The sequence below is a fragment of the Bos grunniens genome, chromosome 13 (genome assembly GCF_055505025.1).
Source record: "Bos grunniens cultivar Pamir isolate PY7600 chromosome 13, Bosgru_T2T1.0, whole genome shotgun sequence".
Lineage (NCBI taxonomy): Eukaryota > Metazoa > Chordata > Mammalia > Artiodactyla > Bovidae > Bos > Bos grunniens.
The window spans coordinates 4,014,622-4,039,731 of record NC_141177.1 but is presented as its reverse complement, the minus strand read 5'-3'; the positions used below and the strand labels follow the sequence as shown (position 1 = coordinate 4,039,731).

The 25,110-nt window shown below is 52.7% G+C and overlaps 1 protein-coding gene across 8 annotated transcripts in view; it reads right to left on the bottom strand.

Annotated features, from left to right (window-relative positions):
- Positions 1 to 683: 683 nt before the first annotated feature.
- The window catches only part of ATP9A (ATPase phospholipid transporting 9A), a 125,423-nt gene continuing 100,996 nt past the window's right edge, over positions 684 to 25,110 (bottom strand). For 5 of the 8 annotated variants that reach the window (XM_086331326.1, XM_086331328.1, XM_086331331.1 and 2 more), the window contains exons 19-28: positions 22,243 to 22,341; positions 19,641 to 19,730; positions 19,413 to 19,557; positions 18,351 to 18,415; positions 15,619 to 15,774; positions 11,418 to 11,482; positions 9,947 to 10,055; positions 9,092 to 9,149; positions 6,367 to 6,570; positions 684 to 5,104 (exon numbers count right to left, since the gene is read on the bottom strand). In XM_086331326.1, the coding sequence (XP_086187452.1) occupies positions 4,968 to 5,104; positions 6,367 to 6,570; positions 9,092 to 9,149; positions 9,947 to 10,055; positions 11,418 to 11,482; positions 15,619 to 15,774; positions 18,351 to 18,415; positions 19,413 to 19,557; positions 19,641 to 19,730; positions 22,243 to 22,341 (1,128 nt within the window). In that variant the 3' untranslated portion in view covers positions 684 to 4,967. Of the gene's footprint in view, positions 5,105 to 6,366; positions 6,571 to 9,091; positions 9,150 to 9,946; positions 10,056 to 11,417; positions 11,483 to 15,618; positions 15,775 to 15,946; positions 17,862 to 18,350; positions 18,416 to 19,412; positions 19,558 to 19,640; positions 19,731 to 22,242; positions 22,342 to 25,110 lie in introns of those variants that run through there. The other 3 variants (XM_086331330.1, XM_086331329.1, XM_086331334.1) reach the window with 2 other exon arrangements.

The window sequence follows — 25,110 nt, the reverse complement described above, 5'->3', positions numbered from 1 at the left end:
ATTGCCCATGTCCCCTGCAGGACAAAATCGCCCCTGGTTGACAAACATGTTGAATGAAACACAATGTCCTCTGCATTCTACACAATAGCTTCAAAACCTCTTTTCCCTAAAACTTAAGTGACTGTGATCCTGAATCTTCTGTCACTTAACAAAAGGTGGTTGGTTGGTTGCTCAGCTGTGTCTGGTTCTTTGTGACTCCATAGACTGTATGTAGCCCGCCAGGCTCCTCTGTCTATGGGATTTTCCGGGCAAGAATACTGGAATGAGTTGCCATTTTCTCCTCCGGGGGATCTTCCTGACTCAGGGATTGAACCCATGTATTCTGCATCAGCAGGCGGATTCTTTACCACTGAGCCACCAGGGAAGCCCCCAATAAAACATACTCAAAGCAATCAAAGACTGTGGGTATAAATAAAATATGAATCATGAATGTTTGCCTTTTTTTAACAGAGATCATTTTTTAAAGTTCTAACATGTCTGGAATAGGCAACAGTACAGAATAATAAATAACGCATGGATTTGTGGCGGTTTTTTTGCTGAAATCGAGATAGTTCTTTACCCAGAGAAAAAGCTCTTTACTTTTTATGTACAAGACACACACAAAATAGCATTCTCATAAAAAGCTCTCATTCTGACACCAGAATTTCATGTTTCCGCACAAATTAAAATGATCCCCGAAGGCATAAAGTACACAAGCTTTATTGGGCAACAGCAACAGGCCACGCTGGCACACAATGAAAACAGAACCGTTCAGAATCACGCAGGATCACATGTGTGTCATCATGGGATCAAGAATGTAAATCATCTGGGAGTTCCTGCTAAATTCAAGTTCTGTACCAGAGCTCCTCTCTAATCAAAAAACGCTGTCCTGGTGAATATCTGCCGTGAGGGTTACAGATAATCTACTAATGAGGAAGTCAAGGAGCCCTAGAGGAATTCAGTCAGACCCATGACAACAGAGCAATAAATGAGCCACAATTTTTTTTTTTTTTTTGCAAATACCATGCCCCCTCCCCAGCTGCCCCCCAACAAATACAATATTCACAGACATTGCCCAGCAACACCGACAGACAGTGCCTCCAGCCACACTGTGATGGAGAAGACCAGACTCCGGGCGCAAGGTGCTGGCTGGAGAAGATCCTGCAAATCCCCAAGCGCCGCCACACTGCCCCCGTGCTACTGGGTTGCACACAAAAGCGTAACATACACACGTTTTCCTAAGAGAGAGTGGACATAATTCATGGGACTATTTCCTAAGAAGTATATATAAACGACAAAAAAAGTGCTTTACGTTAAAAGAAGGTGAGAGAAATAAAGTCTGTTGCCTTTGCAAAGCTCCTTGCATATTTCTTAATGAAAAAGGAAACCATGACTGACAGGATTCTAACACGGTGAAAACCACGAACGTCTTTCAAACACTTGAGGTGACGTCATGCGCTCACACACACACACACACACACACATTCCAAACACGCAAAAAAGGTCAAAGATAAAAATGGCTGATGGGTGTTGGCCTTAAAAAGGATGGAGCAGAAGAACATATAGGTCCCATTTGCAATTTTGGCGGAGGTTTAAAATGCTGCCCCATCAACGCTCAAGGGCGTTCCATCCCCACCCTTGGAAAAACAAAACAAAAGTATGAAAGCAAAAGTCTGGGGGAGGAAAAATAGGCATGATCGTGTCAGTTCCCAGTGAGCACAAAAGCTCAAAATACATTCAAAAGTACTGTCAGCATAGTCTAAATTTTCAGCAGAAACCATACGGGGAAAAGGGTAAGCAGACGCTGGCATTTAACATCACTGCTACAGAAAAGGGTTTCGCTAGGAAAGTCAGTCTGGGATCTGGATACAATGAAGCAGGAGCAATCTCAGCTCTCGGCCTCCCAGCTCCAGGTGGCTGTAAACAGATGGTCCTGCTCCAAAGTGTAGGTGCTGCCTGGCTTGCCCTTCTTCGCTTCGGGGAAACGTCCTTTGCCCCAAGCAGCCCGAGTCAGTGTGGCCAGCCTCACCAAGCACCACTGGGAACGCACACGGGGGCATACAGGCTCTCAAAACGGGCATCAAGGCAGGCGGAGACAGGAAGTCACTCAAGCCAGAGAAGCTCGTCGGGTCATTCCCCTGAAGAAAGGGAGGAGGGAACAGAGGAGAGAAAAGACACACCAAACGGAGTGCTCACCTGCCTACGCAGACCACCATCGCCAAAAAAGACAAGAAAAATCATCATCAATAACAAAAGAAGTATCTAGTATTGTTGCAGGGCAGGAGGAGGTGTCATTTTTTTTTGTTAAACTTTGAAGGAAAGTCTTTAAACAGCACTGTGCCTGTGTGCGGGGAGGGGGTGGGGGGGGGTCCTCTGGCTTCCAATCAAACTGGCTGTGGGAGACTTGGGGCCACTGAGTTCCAAGGTGAAGGGACCTCTCCAAGCTGTCAACGGCGCTTCCTAAATTCCTTCCCAGGTGGTGAACAGAATTCTTATGCTTCAGGTTTATGACTCAGGAGCTTCCTGTAAAATGGGGGCTTTTGCTTCTGTCCTTGTCTTCTGCCCACAGAGAGGCTAAGCCAGGAAGCGCCCGTGTGCACTGGCTCTATAGGGTTACGTCTGATGTGTGCAGGTCAGGATCCAGTGCCCTCAGCTGACTCGCGGCTCCCACCCTGCGGGTCTCCAGCGTTTGAGAAGTGGGTGTGTGTTTTCCTAGACACTCGGCACTCCTGCAGGCGGTGGCAACAGGCTGCCTGCCGGCAGGGCAGCTCTCTGAGGTGGCCACGGTCTCCCATCTCCACGCGCACGTCGGATCCTCAGCTCTTGGTTGCCTCCACCGGGGTGTGGTCGACAGACTGAGCAAGCGGGTTTGTGCACAGCACAAAACAGCATGTGCGACCTCCGGGCACCGCTTCCTCCACTCCCCTCGACCCTTTCTCCCTCTCAGATGCCAGTAAGGAGTTCAGTCAAGTCAACTCAAGCACCTCGATCAAAGTTGGGAAGTAAAAAAAAAATCCAAAGAGACCATCTTCATTCCCCATCTCTGCTGTTAATCTAAACATTTCCTACTGAGGGTTCCAGGAGACCTTCCTGTGGAAGCCATCACCTGTCTGTGAACAAGGTCAAGGTCAGGGTTTGAGAAAGGGGAGAAGGACCTTCAGACTCCTGAGTCGACAGGGCTGACTTCCAGACAGACAGACAGGTGCGAGAACACTGAGCACACCTTCCTCCCGTCCCACCTCTGAAACCACATAAAATCACCCAGCAAAGACGTCAGACTGGCTCAGCCTTTCTCAAAGTTTTGGAGCAAGATCTTCTTCCTAAATAACCATTCATTTAATGCAACATTTATTTCCTGTGGGGCAGAAATGGCTGGGACAGAATGGGAAAAATCTCACAAAACTGCAGAATCTTGGAAACAAAAATAGAAGTGATGTCATAGTCAATTTAGCAACGCCTGCAACTTACTGTCATTCTATAAAGTTTTAAGAGGGCAACGGAAACACATCAGTGTATCAGCGGTCCAAACGCAAGGACCTGGCGTCCCCAGCAATCCAAGGGCGGGCCTACCCGTGGAGGGGTGGCCACAACTTACACTTCTGAAGCACAAGAAGAACCAGGCCAAAGAGCTGGAGGGGACACAGTCAGAAAGAATTTATCACAAATCTAAGATCTCAAGCACAATCAGCTCTTGCAGATCCACCAACCTAACCCTTCTGGCACGCACATGTGGCTTCTGGAGGGAGACTTGAAAACCCAAGAAAGCTTTGCCGGGCCACGGCCAGCGCTCGCAAAGTCTCTTCTTCCTCTGAAACCGGAAGCCATGGCTTTATAAGAAACAGTCGCGCAAGGGCCCCACCCTGGTTGGGGAGAGGAATCTCCACTCGCGGCTGCCTTTGAGCAAGCTTCCCTTGAAATCCGGAGGCAGTACAAGCGAGCCCTGACTGCAGAGCTACAGCCCAGGCCTTCCCCCACCCCAGGCTTCTCACTCAAAGCTGCCACCGATGACCCGCAACATGCTAAGACACGTCCCCCTTTGTCGCTGCATCCTCAGCAATCCCTCCTAACTGGAAACAGACTCCTGTGGACGTCAAGACTCCTGTCCCTGACCTTTCCACTTCGGACTCGGAGGGTCTGAGCCACATGTGCGACGTTGTCTAAAGAATTAGCTGAGTCTCTTGTCACGCTGTCGGCACGACGAGGGGCCGCCCAGTGGCACGTTTCCTGCTGAAAAAGAACAAAGTCCCAGGGTGTCCTCAGATAGCCACGGGCTTTGTAATTGTTACCAGGTCCAAACGAAGCAAGATAACACTTTTGAAATTCTTTACGAGGTGGTAGGTGACGTTAACGTGAACGCTGGGGCTGTAGACGCTGAGCTGGGGGAAAGATAACGTGCCTCTCTCACTCCCTTCTCACAGCTTTTTTGTAGTTCCAGGAATCCAGAGCCGTTTCAACAAGCCAGGCTGCCTTCGAGAGGATATTTAGCGTTTCAAAACTTAGATTACCGTCTGCTGAACTTTTTTAACCAAACAGCACCGTCTTTTCCCCCAAACCGACACCAGGAGCTCTATCTTTCTCTGAAACCAGTTATCTTAAGGGCAGAAAAATGTAAAAAGTGCACACACGTTGGGATGGTTTAAAACAACAACAAGAAACCCTCTACAGTTTTCAACTGGACAGAAACTTTCAGCACAGGACAACGAAATTCAAGTCGTAAGGAAGCCTGCATGGCGACGCACGGGCCAACCTCTTGGCTGGGCCACGGGGTTTCAGAGTCACGTTCAGTCCTCCGTGAACCGCCAGGGGCTCAGACAGGCCTGTTGGGGCCCTCGGGCGCCTGCCTCCTGCATGTGCCAGGCCACGGCTCCGCAGAAGCCCAGAGCCTCGGCGGCGGGCCCGCACAGTCCCCGGGCGGAGGTCAACAGGAAGCGGCTTGGACTCTGCCCGCCAGGCGTGTGCGCAGCCCGGGGTCCCCTCCCGCGCTCGGCCTAGGACGTGAGCTTCGAGTAGCTGGGAGGCGAGAACCGTCGTCGCAGGTACTTGAGGACGTAGAGGGGCAGACAGCTGACCAGGGTGATGACGGACACTTTCCACAGGAAGGACAGCGTGGCGATGAAGTACACGTCTGCGGGCAGACAGAGCACAGCGGTGGGCGGGGGTAGGGGACGCCCGGCCATCGGCCGGACAGCTGCGCTCCCCTCCTCCCTCTGACCTGCTTCTGCGGCTTCCGGATCTTCCGTGAAATGCTACTTTCAACAACTGGGAAAGGAAAACTACGGCGTGGGGGGTGAGGGGGCGGGGCCTTCCAGGTGCTTTTGGTTTGGAATCTGACAGCTGGAGGTTTTTCTTTCTAAACCTGGCAGAAAGGGACACTCAAACACATGGTTCTGCTTCGGAGCGGCTTTTTGCCTTCATCTCGGCAATAGTCACAGAAGCTGGAGCCAGGTCTGAGGGTGGAACGAGGGGGTGGAGACCCCTGGTCAGGACGAGCATGACCTTGGGGGCAGGGGGGCTGGCGTGAGATCCCCTCCTGGCTGCAGGACAGTCGTCCCTGCGGTTAGGTGGTTTTTGCGAGAGGAGCGACAGCTAGTGAGTACCAGGAGAACTGGGGGCATCTCCCCTGCCTCTTGAGCAGAAGCTGGGGAAATGCAGTGGGCACTGAGTAAGCACCTACTAAGTGCCACCCCGAAGGCCCCCCCATGGGCTGCTTGCCCAGTCCTAGGGCAGGTCCGCGTCTAAAGCAATGACTGAAGCTCCTGGGGGCAGGCTTGTCTGGCAAGCCTCTGTGACTCCCCGGAGTCAAGCACTGAAGCGCACATGTAGGTGCTCACAAAACCCGAAGGGAGGCTTTTCAAGCGAGTGTGAAACTGTTCTAAGACTTCACCTTCCATCGGAATGCTGCTTTATCAAAATTTTAAGGAGCAGTTTGCTGATAAACAAGAGGCGGGATGGAAGATGCCTTTGCGATAAGGCAGAGCTTCTCGAGCCAAGAGCAGTGTTAAGTCCTGCTGACTGTCACTTACTCTCCAGCAAGCCTGACTTGGAGCACCAGCTCCACGGAGCCCAGCACGGTGACCAGCTCCCTGGAGAAAGCCCAACAGGTCCTCACATTAAACAAATCCCCTTCTAAGCCAGTGGGCACAGGGCGTGATTTAAAGACCACACTCAGCACTGAGATCACGCCCACCGGCCTCAGTTCCAGGAGGCCGACTGTCAACGGTCCCTTGCCCCACGGGATGCCAGTGAGACAAGGAGGGCTGCTGAGTGCAAAGGCCTGCTGGACACAGGGCCCAGGCCACGAGGGGCCGCCTCCCTTCCCAAGTTGAGACCCCTCCACCCGATGGGCAGGCTGTGTGTGTCTGCGTCGGGGGTGGGCGGGGCCCTTACCGATGAACTCGTGGAGGAACACCAGGGAGGCGACGTAGCAGGCCAGGCTGAGCAGCTCGGCCACCGTCATCAGCCAGTGCCACGTCTGGATGGTCAGGGCCACCATGAGCAGCTCCGTGAGGATGAGCGACGTGAAGGAGATGGCCACGATGTGCACGAACTCCGATTCGAACAGCAGCAGCGCCCCGTACATGATGGTGCTCCCTGCGGGGGTCCGTGTGTGAGGGGGTCCGCGTGGGGAGGGGCTCCACGTGGGGCGCAGGTCCGTGTGGGGGGGGTCTGCGTGGGGGTCCCGCGTGGGGCGAGGGTCCACGTGGGGGAGGGGGTCCGTGTGGGGAGGTTCCGCATGGGGAGGGGTTCCGCGTGGGGGAGGGGGTTCGCGGGGGGAGGGGGTCTGCCTGGGGGGGTCTGTGTGGGGCGGGGATCCCGCGTGGGGGAGTCTGTGTGGGGCGCGGGTCCACATGAGGAGGGGGTCCACGTGGGAGGAGGTCCGCGTGGGGAGGTTCCGCATGGGGAGGGGGTACGCGTGGGGGGCGGTCCGCGTGGGGGAGGGGGTCCACATGGGGAGGGGGTCTGCCTGAAGGGTCCGCATGGGGAGGGGGTCCGCATGGGAGGGGCTCATGCCAACCCCGCAGCCCCCCTGCTCGCCCAGCCTGACCCCTCTCCTCTGCATTTAGACGTGAAGGGTACCGTCTGGTCAAGGACGGTAATGAGAGGCCTTCACGGAGTTTGAGAGACAGGCAGCAGATCCTAGGTTTCCTATGTTCCTTTGTTTTTCCTTTTAAATTTTTTGGCCACGCTGCGCAGCGTGTGGCATCTTAGTTGCCCAACCAGGGATCACACTCACACCCCTGGAAGCATGAGTTTTAACCGCTGGACAGCCAGGGAAGTCCCTAGTTCTGCTACACTGCTTCTGACTTACATGCAAGTGAGCGTTGATCCCCGGGAGGGAGAGGAAAAGATAGATAGGAAAGACAGGCAAAGAGGCAGAAGAAGGTGGTAACTATCTGGACTGGGTGCAACAAGAGACAGAGGTTTTTGTACTTTATTTGAAATGACAGACGTGGCCAGCCACTAAAGAACAAATACTGTGGGATCCACTGACACCAGGGCTGACGTAGTCATGTTCATAGAGACACAGAGGGGAAGAGTGATTACCAAGGAGCTGCGGGGAGGAGGGAAAGGCGTGTTTGCTGCTGGACAGATCACACAGTTTCTGTTCTCTAAGCTGAGAAGGTTCTGGAGACTGGTTTCACAGCAACGGGAATATACTGAACACTGCTGAACTGGGCACCTCAAAACAGTCATGACGGTGAATGGTACGTTTCGGCTCTTCTACCTCCCACCCACCCCAAACATGCACCAAAGAAACAGGCAGCTGAGAGACACTCGAAAAATGCTGCACCCGTGCTGAGAAGAGAAAGCAAAGTGGCGGAGAGTCTAGATAAGCACCTTTTCATCCAGAATTGCAGGAACTGAACGGACAATGTCTCGTGTGCATCAAACACACTAGCTATGTGAGGCCACTGCTTAAGAGCAGGGCCAGGAGACTGTGAAGCCCTGGTGATAGCTCAGGTGAGTCTATCACAACAGAGCTGGGGGTAGCAGGGGTGCAGGAAAGGGCCACTGCCTGGTACTAGGAGCTTTCACATTGGCTTTGCTTTCTTCAACCAGATACACACATGTCACTTTGCTACACCTATCAAAAAGACCCCTTCAGACTGTTCTAATGACAGGGTAGCCTCTCACCAACAAATGCAATGGTTGCTAAACTTTTTACCTGCACATCACCTCATCAGTAAAAATCACTAAGCATGAATCCCTAACGGACAATATGTATTTGTGAACTATCCATGTGTACCTGTGCAGAAAGACATAGAAAGCAGGCCCACTGTACAAATACATCAGATACATTACAAAACACACCAGTAAACAGAAATTCTAAACAGAGTGAGAAAAAAGTATATACAAAGAGGGCTGTGTCCGCCTGGGAGACAGCCTTTCCATATTCCAGTATATCATCTCACAAAGCCTCTAGTATATCCAGTATATCATCTCACAAAGTATATCCAGTATATCATCTCACAAAGTATATCCAGTATATCATCTCACAAAGCCTCTAGTCTGAGGGACCCTCTCTGGAGCCTGCGGAAGTAAATACGTTGTTAAAAAACTAAGGCTGGACCTCAGAAAACCTATCAGGACATCCCAGAAAGCAAGCATTTTTTGTTACAGTGACTCCAACACCCCGGCAAGCTTTGATTGGTATTGGTTACGTTTTTCTCTGGGCTCCCCTGGGGGTTCAAGCGTAAAGAATCTGTGTGCAATGCAGGAGACCCAGGTTCGATCTCTGGGTGGGGAAGATCCCCAGAAGGGCATGGCAACTCACTACAGTGTTCTTGCCTGGAAAATCCCATGGACAGAGGAGCCTGGCAGGCTACAGTCCATGGGGTCACAAAGCGTGGGACACGACTGAGCGAGTAGCTCTTTCTCTGATTTTGTCTCAGTTCAGCTGGCAGCACCACCTCACACGTGTGACTCTGGGCCCCACGACCACGTCCTCAGGACTTGCAGAGGGGGCTTCCGGGGGCCCAATGCCACGCTCCTGACTGCTGTCTCAAGATTCTAGCTCTTTCTCTTCATGTTCTACAGACACAGCACAGGAAATTTGACCCTCAGGCCAAGGCCAGAGCACAAGACAGCCAATGGTTTCGCCCATCCTTACCTTGATAGATGCTGATCAAAACCCATATCAAGAACGTCTTGTAAGACAGTGGCCGTCCCTGAACAAGAGAGGAAGAGACAGGGTGGGTCAGTGGGCGGGGCTCAGCCAGGGCGCCAGCTGCCTTCAGACGCCCCTCTGCCAGCCAGACAAGACAATCTGCCTGTTTTCATGGGAACAGTGGCTCACACACATCGAAATGCATTAGAGAAATGACTTTTTTTAAAGATAAGTGATTTTAGATGAAATAAAGCTGCTCCTTATTAAAAATTCCTTGAGGACAAAAATATGCAATTACACACACACAAAGGTTTTTCTGGACGGTACCTAAGAGCATTTCCAGGGGCACACGGAGCAGCTGCAGAACAGAACTGTCAGGGGCTTGTAAAAAGGTACGAGGGGCTTGTTTTCTATTGACCTATCTGTGTTACGGTTTAAGTCTTTGTGTGTGCATACGACAGTTTAAGGAAAACGATAAGCCCCCACGCCTTCCTCTCAAAAGAAAGCCATCAGTCCAAGTGTATTCACATCAGACGTGGAGTGTCCGTGAGAAATACGTTAAAAGAAGCAGAAAGGTGAGGTCTTTGAACCGTGTGAGTCGCGTCTATACTATACGTTCTGCTGACAGGGTGAGAAAAGGTCTAAGAAACGTATCATAAAAATAAAGACGTGACCACAGCCGTAGAATAGCTTTGTGGGTTAAGTCAGAAAACATTTGCCTGTATAAGGCAGACATGCTGCATTAAATACACGTTAATTTATAATTTAAATAAAGCAGCAGGGAGGGTGGGAAGGAAGCAAGCAGGAAGGGAGGAGGGAGCGGGGCTGGAGGAGGAAGCCGGCGGGCGCCTGGGGAACCTTGAGCAGGTCTTTGTAGAGCTCGGGGTACAGCATGGCCACTTCCGACTTGACATCTTTGTCCAGAACCAGAGAAAACACAGGAAACATGGTATAGATGGTGGAGTACCTGCGAGAAAGAAGGTCCCCTCAGCGAAGAGCCAGCCAGTGGACACCAGCCAGGTGCCCCCCGCCTCTGGAGACCAGCTCCACCGCTCCATTGAACAACCGTGCACGGAGCGCCTGGAGCACGCCGGGGCCGGTGTGAAGCCCTGGAGATGCGAGATGCAAAGCAGACAAAATCGCCTGCCTTCAGAGCGCTCCCGTGCTGGGAGTCAAAAAACAAACTCCGTAAACCGTGCTGCGCGTTGGAGGTAAGGTGCTGAGGAAGGAAACACGAGGGGGAAGAGGGAACAAGACATGGGGTGAGATGGTGTGACTGCAGAGAAGGTGGGCGGGAGGTGAGATGGTTGAGGAAATGCCCACAAGAGGAAAGGGGGTGGCCGTGTCGGTGTCCAGGGAGGAGCCTCCCAGGCGGACACAGCAGCAAAGGGCAGAGGCCCTGAGGTGGAAGTGTGTCTGTCCTGTGCAAAGAGCAACGAGGCGGCCCACGTGGCCAGAGCCGCGCAGGTCGGGGGAAGCGAGCAGATGAAACCCGAGGGAAGGGGGACCAGGTCCCGGGGAGGCACGTGGAGCCTGAAGGCCTGGCTCTGATCTGGCAGGTTCCGCCCCGGTTCCAGGGCCTGACAAAGGGCAGGCCGTTTTCCCCAGTTAGAAGCAGGCAGAACCCCAGTGCCGGCTCTCAGGCTGAACGTCAGAAGACGCACTTTGTAAGACGGCCCTGGGACCAGCCGGCCCCTCTGTGCCTCCCGCCTTGGTAACCAGCCGCCCTACCAGCATCTACCTGGGGCGGGTGGAAACCAGACTCCACCTCCCTGGGTAACTCAGAGACCAGCACATCCTCTGAAAAGGTCAAAAGGAACGCCACAAATTCCAGGTCAGGAACAGGGGTGGATGTGACGGCAGCAAACGTCCAAGGGACAGCGTAGGTCACGGCACAAGCTCTCCCAAGGGCATGTGCCCCCGGGAGCCAGGCTCTGGCTGCCTCAGAGACTCACCAGCAGGCGCTCGCTGCAGGCAGCCATGGCAACGAGGGTCCTTCCCAGAGCCCCTCTCTCTGCTTTTCCTAAGACCCCTCAGGGACTTCAAGTTTTGCCTGGCTGCCAATTATCTGATACCCTCAGGCTCTCGCGGGCAAGCACTATTCAGTCATCAGGTACAGAGGGACCATACACAGATTGGACTCCACCTCTGCAGTCTGGTTACGAGCTCTCAGTGCAAAATTGTATCCACTCAAGAAGGCTCTAAACCAGACTGCCAGACCAGCCTTGACTTGGGGATCCAGGCGTCTTTAACACAACGCGTCTTCCTTCTTCTGTGGTGTTTTAGGGGTGGCTCATTAAAAATTAATACTGTGCCTGGACTTTCTTACCCGATGATGAGGAATCCTTGATAGAGGGGGACAGAGGCGAAGTAAAACACGGAGGAAAACACAGCCTGTGCCAAGGAGAAAAAAGGACGTTACCAAAAACTGTAAGCAAAGCCCCTGTGTGTGTATCAAAAATGGCATCAACACTCATAGAGTGCTTATTTTATGCCTGCCTGTTGCAGTGCTTTAAGCTATCAGCTCATTTAATTCCTACAGCAACCCTACAAAGGAGGTGCTATTATCATCGCACCCATTCTACAGATGAGGGAAGTGAGGCACAGGGAGCTTAAGTGACTTGCCCAAGACAGCACAGCTCACAAGGGACAGAGCCAGGAGTCACAGCAGAGGGTTTAGCTCCAGGGTCCACTCTTAGCTCCTCTGTAAACATTTAACTTGCACAAAAGCCGGACCTGGGAATACCTTGTATCTGATCTTGGTGAGTCTCCACAACAACCCATGAGATCATGCCGCAATACCGCCTACATCATAGAAGAGGAAAGTGAGCAGATAAATGGCCCTGCAGGATTCAAGCCCTGTGCTGTCCCCAGAACCCTCACACCCAATGGCTCAAAACCACCGCCTCTCTAGGTGTACAACCGATAAACAAGCTGGCATGTGCATGGAAACAGACACAGAAAAATATCCTCCACCCTAAGGATATGTACCAGTTACCCTGGAGGGTGGGATCACAGAGGCTTCCCTTCTCATATTACACGTTCTACTTCTCTTGGAAATTTTTACAAAGAGCCCATAACCTACTACTTTTGCAATCAGACAAAAGCAATAAAGATATTTACCAACCCCTGCTGTAATGTCTGCTTCCTGATTTGGAAAATATTAGCAATGAAAAATTGGCTGGGGAGATAAAACCAGGCTTGACGCTCTGTTACTTCCTTCTCTGAACATCTACCGACCCCAACAGAAGCAAAGTGACCGCCTAAGCTAATTAGTACAAAACCTACCGGAGGCCAGGGACAGCTGTTGCCTGAAGGATTTTAAAAACTGAACATGGAAGAAAATCACTGTGGACAGTGACTGCAGCCATGAAATTAAAAGACGCTTGCTCCTTGGAAGAAAAGCTATGACCAATCTAGACAGCATATTAAAAAGCAGAGACATCACTTTGCCAACAAAGGTCTGTCTAATCAAAGCTTTGGTTTTTCCAGTGGTCATGTACAGATGTGAGAATTGGACTATCAAGAAGGCTGAGCACCAAAGAATTGATGCTTTTGAATTGTGGTGCTGAACAAGACTCTTGAGAGACCCTTGGACAGCAAGGAGATCCAACCAGTCCATGCTAAAGGAGATCAGCCCTGAATATTCACTGGAAGGACTGGCGCTGACATTGAAGCTCCAGCACTCTGGCCACCTGATGCGAAGAGATGACTCACTGGAGAAGACCCTGATGCCGGGAAAGACTGAGGGCAGGACCCAGTACTCTGGCCACCTGGTGCGAAGAGATGACTCACTGGAGAAGACCCTGATGCCGGGAAAGACTGAGGGCAGGAAGAGAAGGGGAGGACAGAGGATGCGATGGCTGGATGTCATCACCGACTCAATGGACATGAGTTTGCGCAAGCTCCAGGAGATAGTGAAGGTAAGGAAGCCTGGCGTGCTGCAGTCCACGGGGTTGCAAAGAGTCGGACACAACCGAGTGGCTGAGCAACAAATGGGAGCAAACGCTGGGCCAGCCTGGCGGCTAGAAAGAGCGTGGGACCAGAGACCTCTCCCCTCATCACCCGTCACGGGCCTTGGCTTGGCGCACAGCTCAGGACGCAGGTGGCAGCGAGGGCCATGGTCACGGGCAGCCTGGCTCTGCCCTGGGTGTGACTAAGGAAATGAAAGATGAAAGCCTCCTTTCAGATGATTTCTCACACAGACTGCTGCCCAGGAAGGAGGGCCAGAAGAAGGTCAAGAATCCTGGTGTTCAGTTTTGCACATCAGTCAGGAACCTCTTTCTCTAAATGGGCCAGACTGAACACGCCGTCTTCGCCCTGGAAACAGCACTGTGGAAAATAAACACACTGTATCTTCATCCATCTCGGAGGCCACTGTCAAGGTGCAATTCTAAGGGGACTCTCTCAGCCAGTTACTTTTGGCACAGTGGACAGGGTTAAGGGGTTTTTTACTGGGCATGAAGGGATGGTTTGTTTGTTTTTCCCTCGATAGCACAAAGAACAATTCCTCACGCTAGAATTGTTTTTCTCTGAATCCATGTTTATGGTAACACACGGGCACTACAGAAGTAAATTCATCCAGGCCAGCTTGTGTGTGTTTGCCCGGGAATGAGCTGATTAATCTCCCAGTGATTAAAACCATGACATTATCCAGTCCAACTGATGAGCTTACATAACATAAGAGCACAGATGTGGTCTGATGAACCACAGCAGCTGTTAGCGTTTTGATTGTGTTGATGAAAATGACTTTAAAGCTCCTTCAGTCATAAGTGCGATAGATATTGAAAATAGAACCGCCCCCAGCCCAGCCCGCAGATGCACAGATGAGCCAGTAGAGGGGAGTCCTGAAGGCGGGGTGTCCTACACATACGTTTAAACAGCTTCCCACAAATTAAAACAACACCGTAACCTAAAATAGTCAAATTCAGAGAGTCAGAAAGCGCACTGGCAGATTCCAGGGGCTGGGAGGAGGAACGGGGAGCTGGTGCTTAATGGGCAGAGTTTCAGTTTAGGAAAGTGAGAAATTCAGGAGACGGACGATGATGAGAATCGCACAGCTGTGTGAAGGCTGTACTCAGTGCCGCTGAAGCGCGCGGTTACATGCGGTTTAAACGATGTTTTACGTGGCTTTTACCACAATAAAAAAGTAAAAGGATAAAACCCCACCTTAGCTTTACACATTAGCCTGTTCTGCTTTTATTTGTGATTAAGGACGCCTTCAGCACTTGATGCCTTAATAAAACTCTCTGCTTCTCAAGTAGCCTCTCTGCGGGGCCAGGGCCAAGATCCTTGAACAGAGCGATGCCCCCTTGACAGGTGGAAAGACCGAAGCCCAGAGTGGTAACGTGACTTGCTCAAGGTCTCAGAGACACCTGGGGATACGGGTTCCAAGATGTACCATTCCTAAGTTCTCACCACTTAACTGGGGCTCTTTTTCACCTAAATGCCCGAGGAAGAAAATCAGCCAACAGATGGTCAACACCCAGAATGTTTTCTTTCCCCGATTTGGGCCCCCTCCCTACCACGACTTCACTGCCACGGCCCGACGACAGACTATGAAGGAGCTGGGGGGGACAGAAAGCAGGAAGATACCTTATACATTCTAGAATCCTTTGTGAAAAGCAAGATTTTACTCCCTGGGTCTGACCCCTGGGTCAGGAAGATCCCCTGGAGGAAGAAATGGCAACCCAGTACAGTGTTCTACCCTGGAGAATTCCACAGACAGAAGAGCCTGATGGGCTACAGTCCATGGGGTCACAAAGAGTCGGAGACGACTGAGCGATGAACACTTTCAACTCCCCGAGAGGACGGACGACTGCCAGGAGCACGCTGGACTCCCAGCCGGGCTGCGCTGGAGACAGAGCTGAGGTGCCCTGGGCTGCCCCACTCTCACCACCAAGCGCCCCCTTAGGTGGAGGCAACACGCACCCCCCAGAATGGAGGGCAGAGGGGAGACCTGGACTCACAGGGCAGGCACCAGGGGCCCCTGCCTGGGTGGACTAAATCCCTGAGGGATACTGTGCCGATTCCGCGCCCTCACTGAGCCTCAGCCTCCCCATCTGAAGGATGGGCACAGACTACAGTGAAGAAAGCACGTACCCCCGCGCTCTGAACACTCAGCCCCAGGGCACAGGACGCTCTCAAAAAAGCACACTGTTGTCTACGGCTGCTGTCTGCCGGTCCTCGGTTCCGCATGCGGAAGACTCCGAGCTGGAGTGTTCATTTGGCGTTTACCTCTGCGTCCTTCTCTCTGGCAGACTAAGGGGGACAACGCACCCCGATACACGGACCCAAGTCACCTATACCACCGTCCATCTCGTGCCCCGGCCAGGCCCCACGCTGACGCGCTGCAGAGCAAGCACAGCCTTGGCCCCCACACAGGAGGGCTCCAGGCAGGCGCTCCGAGCTCTTTCGGAGTTGCGGGGGGAGTGGTGCAGAGAGGAGGGCTGGAACTGGCCCGGCGGGGTCACTTCCAAAGCTGCTTCTCAGGCACTCTCCGCAGCAGCCCCCCATGTGCCCGCGCCCACCTGCATGGCGCTGATGCAGAGGCTCCTGTGGATGACGAACTGGCTGAGGGCGGCCGAGCGCTTGTAGCTGTTGCGGCCGTGCACCATGAGCAGGCGGCCGAGGTGCCGGAACTGAGTGATGGAGAAGTCGGCGGCCAGCGAAGCCTGCTTGCCCTCCTGGGACCGGACGTCGGAATCGGGCGCCATCAGGGACACGGGAGGTCAAGGCAAACACATGTTTTTTTTTTTTAATTGAAAAAGCAAGACCTTGGTAAGGAGATCTTTGAAGAACTTCAATAAAGAAATTCTTTGGTTTCCAGCTATACACAGTTGGTGGTCTGAGTCTAAATCTGATTTTAAAAGAGGAATTTATTTAAATAAAAAACATTCCAAAGCACAGATAGTCATAATTAGGAGGTCAAACGGATCTAGTATTAAGCCTTGGGGGTTAGGCCCAACCCATAATGGGAGTCAGGAGCAAAGAATCATTCCAAGACAGGCAGTGAGCACTCAGCTCCCTTAAGAGTTAACGTATGGGGCGGAGGGGCAGCCGATGCTCCCGATGGTACTAAATCGAACATTCCCAAACACAGCTTTGCACATTCACAGAACTGGAAATAATTTAGAGTGCAGCCATATTATGGGATTCTTTAAAGGCACGTGACAGATGCTATCAATGGGACAGACGGACATCACGGCCTCCTGGTGGTGAACAGGAAGGCACAAACTCCTCTTATGCGCCCTTTACACCAAAAACACAGAACCATAAGCAAACCCTCCCGGCCCACAGACGTCATGGGATTGTGCTCCAACTGCCTGAACGCTTCAGAAATCAACGTCCTGAAATACACCGCCTCGCCCACAAAACAGGCGGAGAGACGTGTCCTCCACTAGAGGAGAGTACAGACGCGAAGCACGCAAGTAAACGCAGGCTGTGAGCCTCCACCGCTTCTGGAGATTTCCTTTCTAAACATTTTGGGGACCCTTGGAGAAATGAGACCATGAATATTATATACTATCACTATACATCAATGTTACACTGTGGCGATGCTATTTTGCGTATGTAGAAAAATGCCCTCTTTCTTAAGAGATCCACACTGAAGCATTGAGGGGTAACATATCTGCAACTTACTTTCAGCTGATTGAGAGAGAGAAGGAAGGAGAAGGAGCATGTGACAAATGCGAATAACTGGTAAATCAAAGCAAAGAGTAAACAGGTGCTCATTTGACTTTTCTGACGAAGTTACATTTTTCAAAATAGAAAGTTCGAGGAAATATACAAAATGATGGATCTACATGTACTGATGCATAAAGAAATCTAAGCTACAGCAGATTTAGGCAAGTTTCATTTTAAACAAACAGAGTACAATGTTTTAAATGTTAAATTGCACATGAGAATAACACATATGTGCGTGAGGTGTACATATATAGCTTGTTGTTGTTTGGTCGCTAAGTTGTGTCTGACTCTGTGATTCCGTGGACTGTGGCCCACCTGGCTCCTCTGTCCATGGGATTTCCCAGGCAAGAACACTGGAGTGGGTTGCCATTTCCTCCTCCAGAGGCTCTTCCTGACCCAGGGATCGAACCTGCATCTCCTGCTTGGCAGGCAGATTCTTTACCACTGAGCCACCTGGGAATCCCATGTATATATGTGTGTGTACATGTAAATTATATACATCCCCATTACAAGTAGTATACACATAGACAAAAATTCTAGGAGAATAATCACTTACTAGTTTGATGCAGCTGTCTAAAAGAAAAACTGTTCTTTACCCACTTCTACATTGTTGTGGTTTTTTTTACTGTGAGCACTTGTCACTTTTATTCTCCAGAAAACAAAGGAAGCAGACTGTAACTTTTAACAGAAGAGAAAATGTTCCCGTACTATACGGCATCGTGTAAAGAATTCCATCTGTTAACCTCAACTGTGCTTTTTACAACCTGCATTAAAGGAATCACACAGATTTCAGACCTAGCGTCTTCTTCAAGGATCATTTAGCTCTGCAACTTCAAGCAGCTGTTAACTGGATGAGAACCAGAAAACCAGGGAAAAAGGTGGAAAGGAAAAAAAAACATTTTTGGGAAATCCAGATGCATGAATGTATGGGACAAAATGCAGAGAGAGCATCTCTGGCCCTCATTCAAGGCCTCCGCACTCTCACTCCACACACAGAGCTAACAAATGTGGGCTCAACCTTCTGGCCTATGGTCATCTCAAGCCACAAAGGACAGGGCAGGGCAAACGATCGGTGGAAGGCACACAGCTGACAGGGAAGGAAAAAGAAAAACGACTGTAACACACAACCTTTAAAAATTCGCAGCTGCCACAGCATTTTAGGGAGGAGCAAACCATGCCCGTTCTTCCATAACCCCTGAGAGAGGACCCCCAGTGCAAAACTAAGGCTTTTACTGACAACACTACCAGGGAAGCATTCGCTGCTCCCTAAGAATGTAGCAAGACACTAACAAAGATTAGGTCCGGGCAAGCAAAGACAGCATTTGTCTGTAAGATACCGGGACACGGATCTCTGACTTCCAGGTAGTAACACTAGGTAATTACCAGACCTGGTTCCTTATGCTCTGTAATTCTAATAGAGAATTTCCAGAAGCACCGAAGCTGCATCTCGGAGGGAAAGAGAAACCCCAGCCGCTGGAGCAGAGCGGCTCCCCTCTGACATCCTCACGACCACCACCTAATGCCCTAACGCTGACCCCGGGGCAGAAATCAGCGCACTCGCCCCATCCGTGCTCACCTTTCCCTCCACGCCCACGCCGCAGTCTGACTCCTGGATCATGCTGACGTCATTGCCGCCATCGCCTGCGGGGCGCACAGACCAGACAGGAAGGTCAGCAAGGAGGGAGAGGCGAGAAACACGACCGCGCCTTTCATGGTCACTTTACAGACTCGTCCACTGCTGCCTCCCGTCGCAGGCTAAGTTTCTGTCCTGTCTGTCCACTCAGTCTCTCCAACAGCCTGCGGCATCAGCTTCTTTTACCGGCAGAGGAGCTGAGTCAGAGGGACCGGGCGACCGGCCGAGGGGCCTGGCTGGCTGACTGAGCGAGGGGACTATGTCCAAGCCGCGTGGGGGTCTACAGCCCCTCGGGGCCTGCCTCCAAGGGGTGGGGGTCCCATCAGCAGCAGCGATGACAGATGCTACCCGGCTTACTGCGACTGAAGCACGTGCCTCGTAAAGGCTACCGCCCTTCTGAATCCGCCTAGGCACCTCGAGGGAGCCGCGGGTCCTCTCTCATTCTACCAATGAGCAGACGGGCTCCCGATGGGCAAACTAAGACCCCCGTGGATCCCCAGCTAGGGAAAACCTGCAGACTGGACCCAGACCCCTCTCCGTAGCGTGGTCTTCTTCACCTCCGGGGCTTTGCTGTGCTGGTGTCAATAGTGAACAAGGCACCAACCGAGGAGGAAGGCCCGGAACGCCCTCAGCGTCCTTCTGGACGCTTTCTCAGAGCAAAGTACTCGAAAATAATGACAGAAACAGGGTCAGAGGGGGGAAGGGGTATCAATGCCATGGCCTGGGTCAAGGGGCCTGGGAACCTGAAGCGTGTGGCAGTGGGGGCCCGCCCCCGCAGGCCAGGCGCAGCCGCGGCCCGTCCCCCAAAGGTCAGCAGGCATCCCCTGGAGGGGCACGCGCAGCCTCGGGCCCATCCCCCGAAGGTCATGCGCAGTCGCGGCCAGTCCCCCGCAGGTCACGCGCAGCCGTGGGCCATCCCCCGAAGGTCACCAGGCGTCCCCTGGAGGGGCACGCGCAGCCTCGGGCCCGTCCCCCGCAGGTGAGCGGGCGCGGCCGCAGGCCTACCTACTGCGCAGGTCAGCCTCCCGGTGCGCTCCTGGAGCAGACGCACGATGCGCGCCTTCTGTGTGGGCGCGCAGCGGCAGCAGACCACGGCCGGGCACTGGCAGGCCAGCTCCATGAACTCGTACTCGTAGTACTTGAGGCACACCTGGCGGCAGCGGGGGAGAGGGGCTGGTCGGCCACGGCCCCCCCTCCGCCCCCACGGCAGCTCCCGGCGGGCCCCGCGCCCACCTCCAGGGAGTCTCCGGAGATGACCAGCGCGCAGTCGTGCTTCCTGCGGAAGGCGTTCAGCTCCAGGTGCGCCTCGCCGCGGTTGGTCACCTGGAAGGGAAGACAGTGAAGGAGGCCTTGCGCTCTGAGCCGCTGGCAACAAGTGGCGACTTCCTGGGGCCCCCGGCCTGGAACCCCACCCTCCCCTGCCACCGACCCCCGAGCCAGAGCAGACCGTTTGCTGTGACTGTGGGCATCAGGGGGGTCTGCACACCAACCGTCCCCTCGCCTTTCCCCCAGGAAGGCTGGGACCCACATAATCCAGGGAAGAGCAAAAGGCCCGTGTCCTTTCATTCTGCGCCCGGCACTGCTCTAAGTACTCTTCCTGCACTTTCACCCCCTCTTTCTCACAAGGGCTCTTCCAGGCTCTACTGTATGTGCAAGGAAACGGACGCAGGCCGGATGTGTTAGCCTGGCTAGAGGAGCACAGCCTGTCCATTTCAGAGCAGGCCTCAGAAGCCAGGCACCTAGCCGGGCGGCTGGCTTTTCCACAAAGAATCAGCTGTGAAATATGATGCGCTCTGTGGGCCACACAGTCTGCCCCAACTACCCCACTCCACCCCTACACTGCCAAAGCAGCACAGACAATCCGGAACAGATGGGCAGATCTTGCATTTAAATAAAACTTTATTTAAAAAAAAATAGGTGACCAGCACACAGCCATAGTCCACCAGAATCCTAGAGCATGCCGTGTATTCTCATTATGTCCAACAGTTACGTTCTGTGAAGTCGCTGTGAACACTCAGTGATGACTGAACCACCGCTGCTGGGGGAGATACAGGGCTAGGCTCCTGTGAGCCTCTGGTCACAATATTTTTGTCCATCGGTCATTACATAACCTTGATTTCTATGTGTCTCTGTTTAAAGACATCTTTGGAAATACATACTGCTGAAATAAGTCAGAGAAAGACAAATGCTGCATGTTGTCACTTATGTGTAGAATCTGAAAAATAAAACTAATGAATATAAAGAGACAGATACAGAGAACACACTAACTGTGAATAGTGAAGAGAGGGAAGAGGTGGGGCAAGGCAGGGGTAAAGGATTAAAAGACACAAACAACTGTGTATAACATAAATAAGCTACAAGACTCTATTGTGTAACACGGGGAATCCAGCCAATATTTTATAATTATAAATGCAGTGCGTGCTAAGGTGCTTCAGTCATGTCGGACCCTTTGCGACCCCATGGGTTTTAGCCTGCCAGGCTCCTCTGTCCGTGGGATTCTCCAGGCAAGAATACTGGAGTGGGGTGCCATTTCCTTCTGCATATACCATTTAAAAAACTATAAACCAAAATGTTGCACATGTGCAACATATAACATTGTACATCAACTGTACCTCAAAAAAAATTTTTTTAGTAATATACATAGGTATAGTTGACTCATTAACACTAGACTCATGGCCAACAGGACTGTAACTCACACCTGAAGGAAGCTGATCTCTGGGAGGTGCGTCACGGCCTTCTTGCACTCAGGGACATGGTCAGTACTCAGCTCTGTGCTGGGGACCATTTTAAACCGTGAGATTGCTAACAAAAAAACCCACAAAAATGCCAAAAAACCAGGTGGCACTGAATAGACTGAAAGGCCCCCTGCGTCCAGCCGAGGGCTGAGACAAGACGACAGCGCATCGCCTGACTCCACCTCAGCTGGGAACCCGCTCGGCAGGCGACGCCACTCTGCACATGTCCGTATACGACTCTGAAGGCAGCTCGAGTATTAATTTTGGGGGTACAAATAAATTTTAATGAGCGGGCAGATTTGCAAATACAGAATCCATGAATAATGAGGATCTGCTGTATCTGCCTCTGTGTGATGCTGGTTGGGCTATTCCAGAAACCGCTAGATTTCTTAAAGCTTCAACGTGCTATGGACTAAAGGCAGGGGTGGCGGTGTGGGGAGACCCCTAGAACATCTAGAGAACCCCCAGGTGTTTGGCTTGGTGGCTCGGGTGGCAGACACGTAGGACCACCATATTCAGCCCCGGAGGAGACCCGGTGGCTCTCGCCTCACGACTCAGTAAAGCCAATCAGCCCTCAGCTTCGAGCCCTGGAGGGGCTCCTCTCGCCTGCACTGTTCGGCCGAGGGCTTGCCACCAGGGCAGGGAATTCTCCTTTGCCACCCACCATGCCTCCTTCTAAAGGCCCCTCAAGGGTTTCCTTCAGGAAGGCAGGCCAGTATCTGTGATCTCAAATTTATTTCCTACCCAAGGACTTGGCTTTCAAGGGTTCAGTGAAACCCTAGACTCATATGCACAGTTTCACGCGTATGAGCTTATCTGGATCCCGTCAGCTTCTCCAAGGGACCACGGCCCCCAGCAGGTCAAGAGCACGGGTTAACGCGAGGCGGTCGCCAGGAGCCCCTGCACCACCTCCGGAAGGAATCCTTCAGCCTCACCTGGGCCATTCAGTAAGTCCTCCCAAACCAGTGCCCTGAGCTCCCCCACCCTAGGTGGTAACGTCCTCCCCGTCCCCCTACACGGGCCCACGTGAGATTATGAGGTTACAGGGCAAACAGAGCATCCCACCCCCGCCACAAGGCCCCGAAGCGAGAGTGCTTTACCAGCCGAAAAATGTGGATGTCCTGGTTCCTGGTCACCAGATGTGCATTCTTTGCTGTGCACGTGGCCGTCTCCAGCTTGTCCCCCGTCAGCATCCAAACCTGAAATGACCGCAGGGAAGACATCCCCTCGGTGAGCCTTCAAGCCGGCCTGTCGCCCGTGTCAGCTGGGTTTCCAAACACATCGCGCTGAACTGATCAGCTCCAACTACCTCGAGGCTTACGATGTCCCCGAAGCACTGCAGGGAAAGCCCTGGTTCAATGGCTTCAAGACCCTGTGTGCCTGCTGCTGGAGGAGCAAAAGCTGGCGCAGCACTTTCGGGAAACTGGCACGTGCTTCGGCAGACATCATGGAGCCCAGCCTCTGCCCTCCTAACCCCCTTTCTGGGAATTTTTCTTAAAGCAGTAAATATCTCAATGAAGGGGAAGGCCATATGGGTGGGGGATTGCTTCCATGTCCTACAAGAAACACTGATTTGCCACGTTACATGGGGTCTTTCTACACAGTCGGATTCCCCTGTGTGACCTCAGGGGGCTTGAAAGTGGAAGTGTTTAGTTGCTCAGTCGTGTTCGACTCCTTCGCCTCATGGAGTATACTCCGCCAGGCTCCTCTGTCCATGATATTCTCCAGGCAAGAATACTGGAGTGGGCTGCCATTCCCTCCTGCAGGGGATCTTCCCAACCCAGGGACCAAGCCTGAGTTTCCTGCACTGCAGGCAGGTTCTTTACTGTCTGAGCCAGGGAGTCTTTACCCTAGCTGTAAACTGCCAACGGTAAACATGCCAAGTTCCTCATCACCCTGTAACAGAACATTCTGCGTCTCACTGCTGTGGGCTCAGAGAGGGTAGGTGAGCCCCCCAAAGTCACAGAGTTAGCCCCTGTCCCGACCAGGCCCAGAACCCAGATCTGCAGAGTCTAAACCAATGTACTTCCTGCTCCGCTTGTTCACTTTTTAACTCTGTTCTCTCTGCTCCCAGGAGGGGCGGTGGGGGTGCAGGCACCTTAGAGTCATGGGGCAGGGACACCTTGGCGTGAGGGGAAGAGCAGGGAAGAAAATAGCCATGAAGGTTCTTCACCATGCCAGGCACCGCCTCAGCTCTGGGCATTTAACCCTGTGCGCGTTCAGGGCACTGTCCCTTCACACACCCTTATGAGACAGGAAATGGAGGTGCTGTGAAGTCAGGCCACCAGTCAAGGGCCACAGAAGTCGTCGGTGGGGAGGCAGGATTTGAACCCCCAGGACGAGGCACCAGGCCCTGCTGGGGGCCCCTTGCCTCTGGATTTGACCCCCAGAGTGTGTCAGTCTTTTCCCTCCATCTCCCACCTGGTCTTAAAAGCAGTGTTGTTGTTCAAGAGGGAGGGGGCATATGTATAACCACTGGCTGATTCACGCTGATGTGTGGCAAAAACCAACACAAGGTTTTAAAGCAATTATCCTCCAATTACAAATAATAACAATATTGCTTTATGTGATCCCAGGTCGGTGCCAGTCTTCGGGGTTCTCTGTGAGAGCAAACCCTGGGACAGGAGCTGGAAGGCTAGAGTTCCAGAAAACCATGGAAAGTCCTGAGCGCACTGAGGCTGCATCCCTCGCAGGAGCACAGGCGGGGCCCCACGGGGAAGCTCCAGTCCCAGGTCTGTGGTTCCCGGCATGAGAGCCTGCGTTTGGAGCCACCTCACACGGCCTGGGGGGCTGCACCCGGGAAGGGAGTGAAGTGGAAGTTCCCAAGTTCTAATGCCCCCCGGCCTGTGAAAGACCACACGTTAGACCCTCATGACAAGCTAGCCAGACCCCTAACTATACACTCCACGCCCTCCCCTCTCACAATGGAAACCAGCAAAAGTCCAGTGCACGCTCTATGAATAAAACACCTCTTTTGGAGAGAATGGTTTTAAGGAGTAAAAGAATTTCAGGACAAAGCCAGTGGCAGAAACTCGGAGTCTCCCAGGTTCCTAGAGGAGAGGTTTTAGGAACTGGCAGCAACACGACACGCCCCAAGGCGTCAGAAATGGGCCTCTCCGACGTCAGACTTTGTGCAGAAATGGGATCTCGCCGGCAATTTCCTTGCAATGAACCAGGCCTGTGGGCCAAAGACGAGGGACGGTTTGGTTTGCGATGAGACACGCCCACACACGTGTGAGGCCCCTGTGGGCTAGAAGGTGGCCGGAGCTGGTTTATGGCCGCAGGCCTCATGTCTCTTGTTCACACCGTCCTGCTCATAACGACGCCTGCTAGACGGGGGCCCCAGGACGTGGTTGGGTAGAGATAAGCCGCTAACCTACGTTATCTTCAGGAGCCTCTAACCCATAGGGCTTCCCTGGTGGCTCAGATGGTAAAGAACCTGCCTGCAGTGCAGGAGACCCAGGTTCAATCCCTGGGTTAGGAAGATCCCCAGGAGAAGGGAATGGCAGCCCACTCCAGCATTCTTGGCTGGAGAATCCCATGGACAGAGGAGCCTGGCGGGCTACAGTCCATGGGGTCCCAAAGAGTCAGACACGGCTGAGCAACTAACACTTTCATCTTGTAACCCAAGAGCTTGCTAATCCCTTTCTTGGGTCCACTGAGATGGAGCGTGCTCCCCAGACGCCCTCTACTGGCCTCTCCAGATTAAACAACTGGATATGAACTTTCTGGCCCCAAAACAGGAGAGTACGAAAACGTGAACACCGCAGGGTGCTGGGGCGGGCGGTCACTCTGCCAGGCGGCCGTTCATTCACCTAGACCATAAAACAGATGGCTAGCCGGCCACTCGACAGCATGTAACAGACACCCCAAGCGTGCAGGATACTGTGGGCCTGAGCTAAGGTGAAGCTCCCGGTCCTGCCTTCATGGAACCCAGCACGCAGAGGGCAGCCACCAGCGAAAGGACA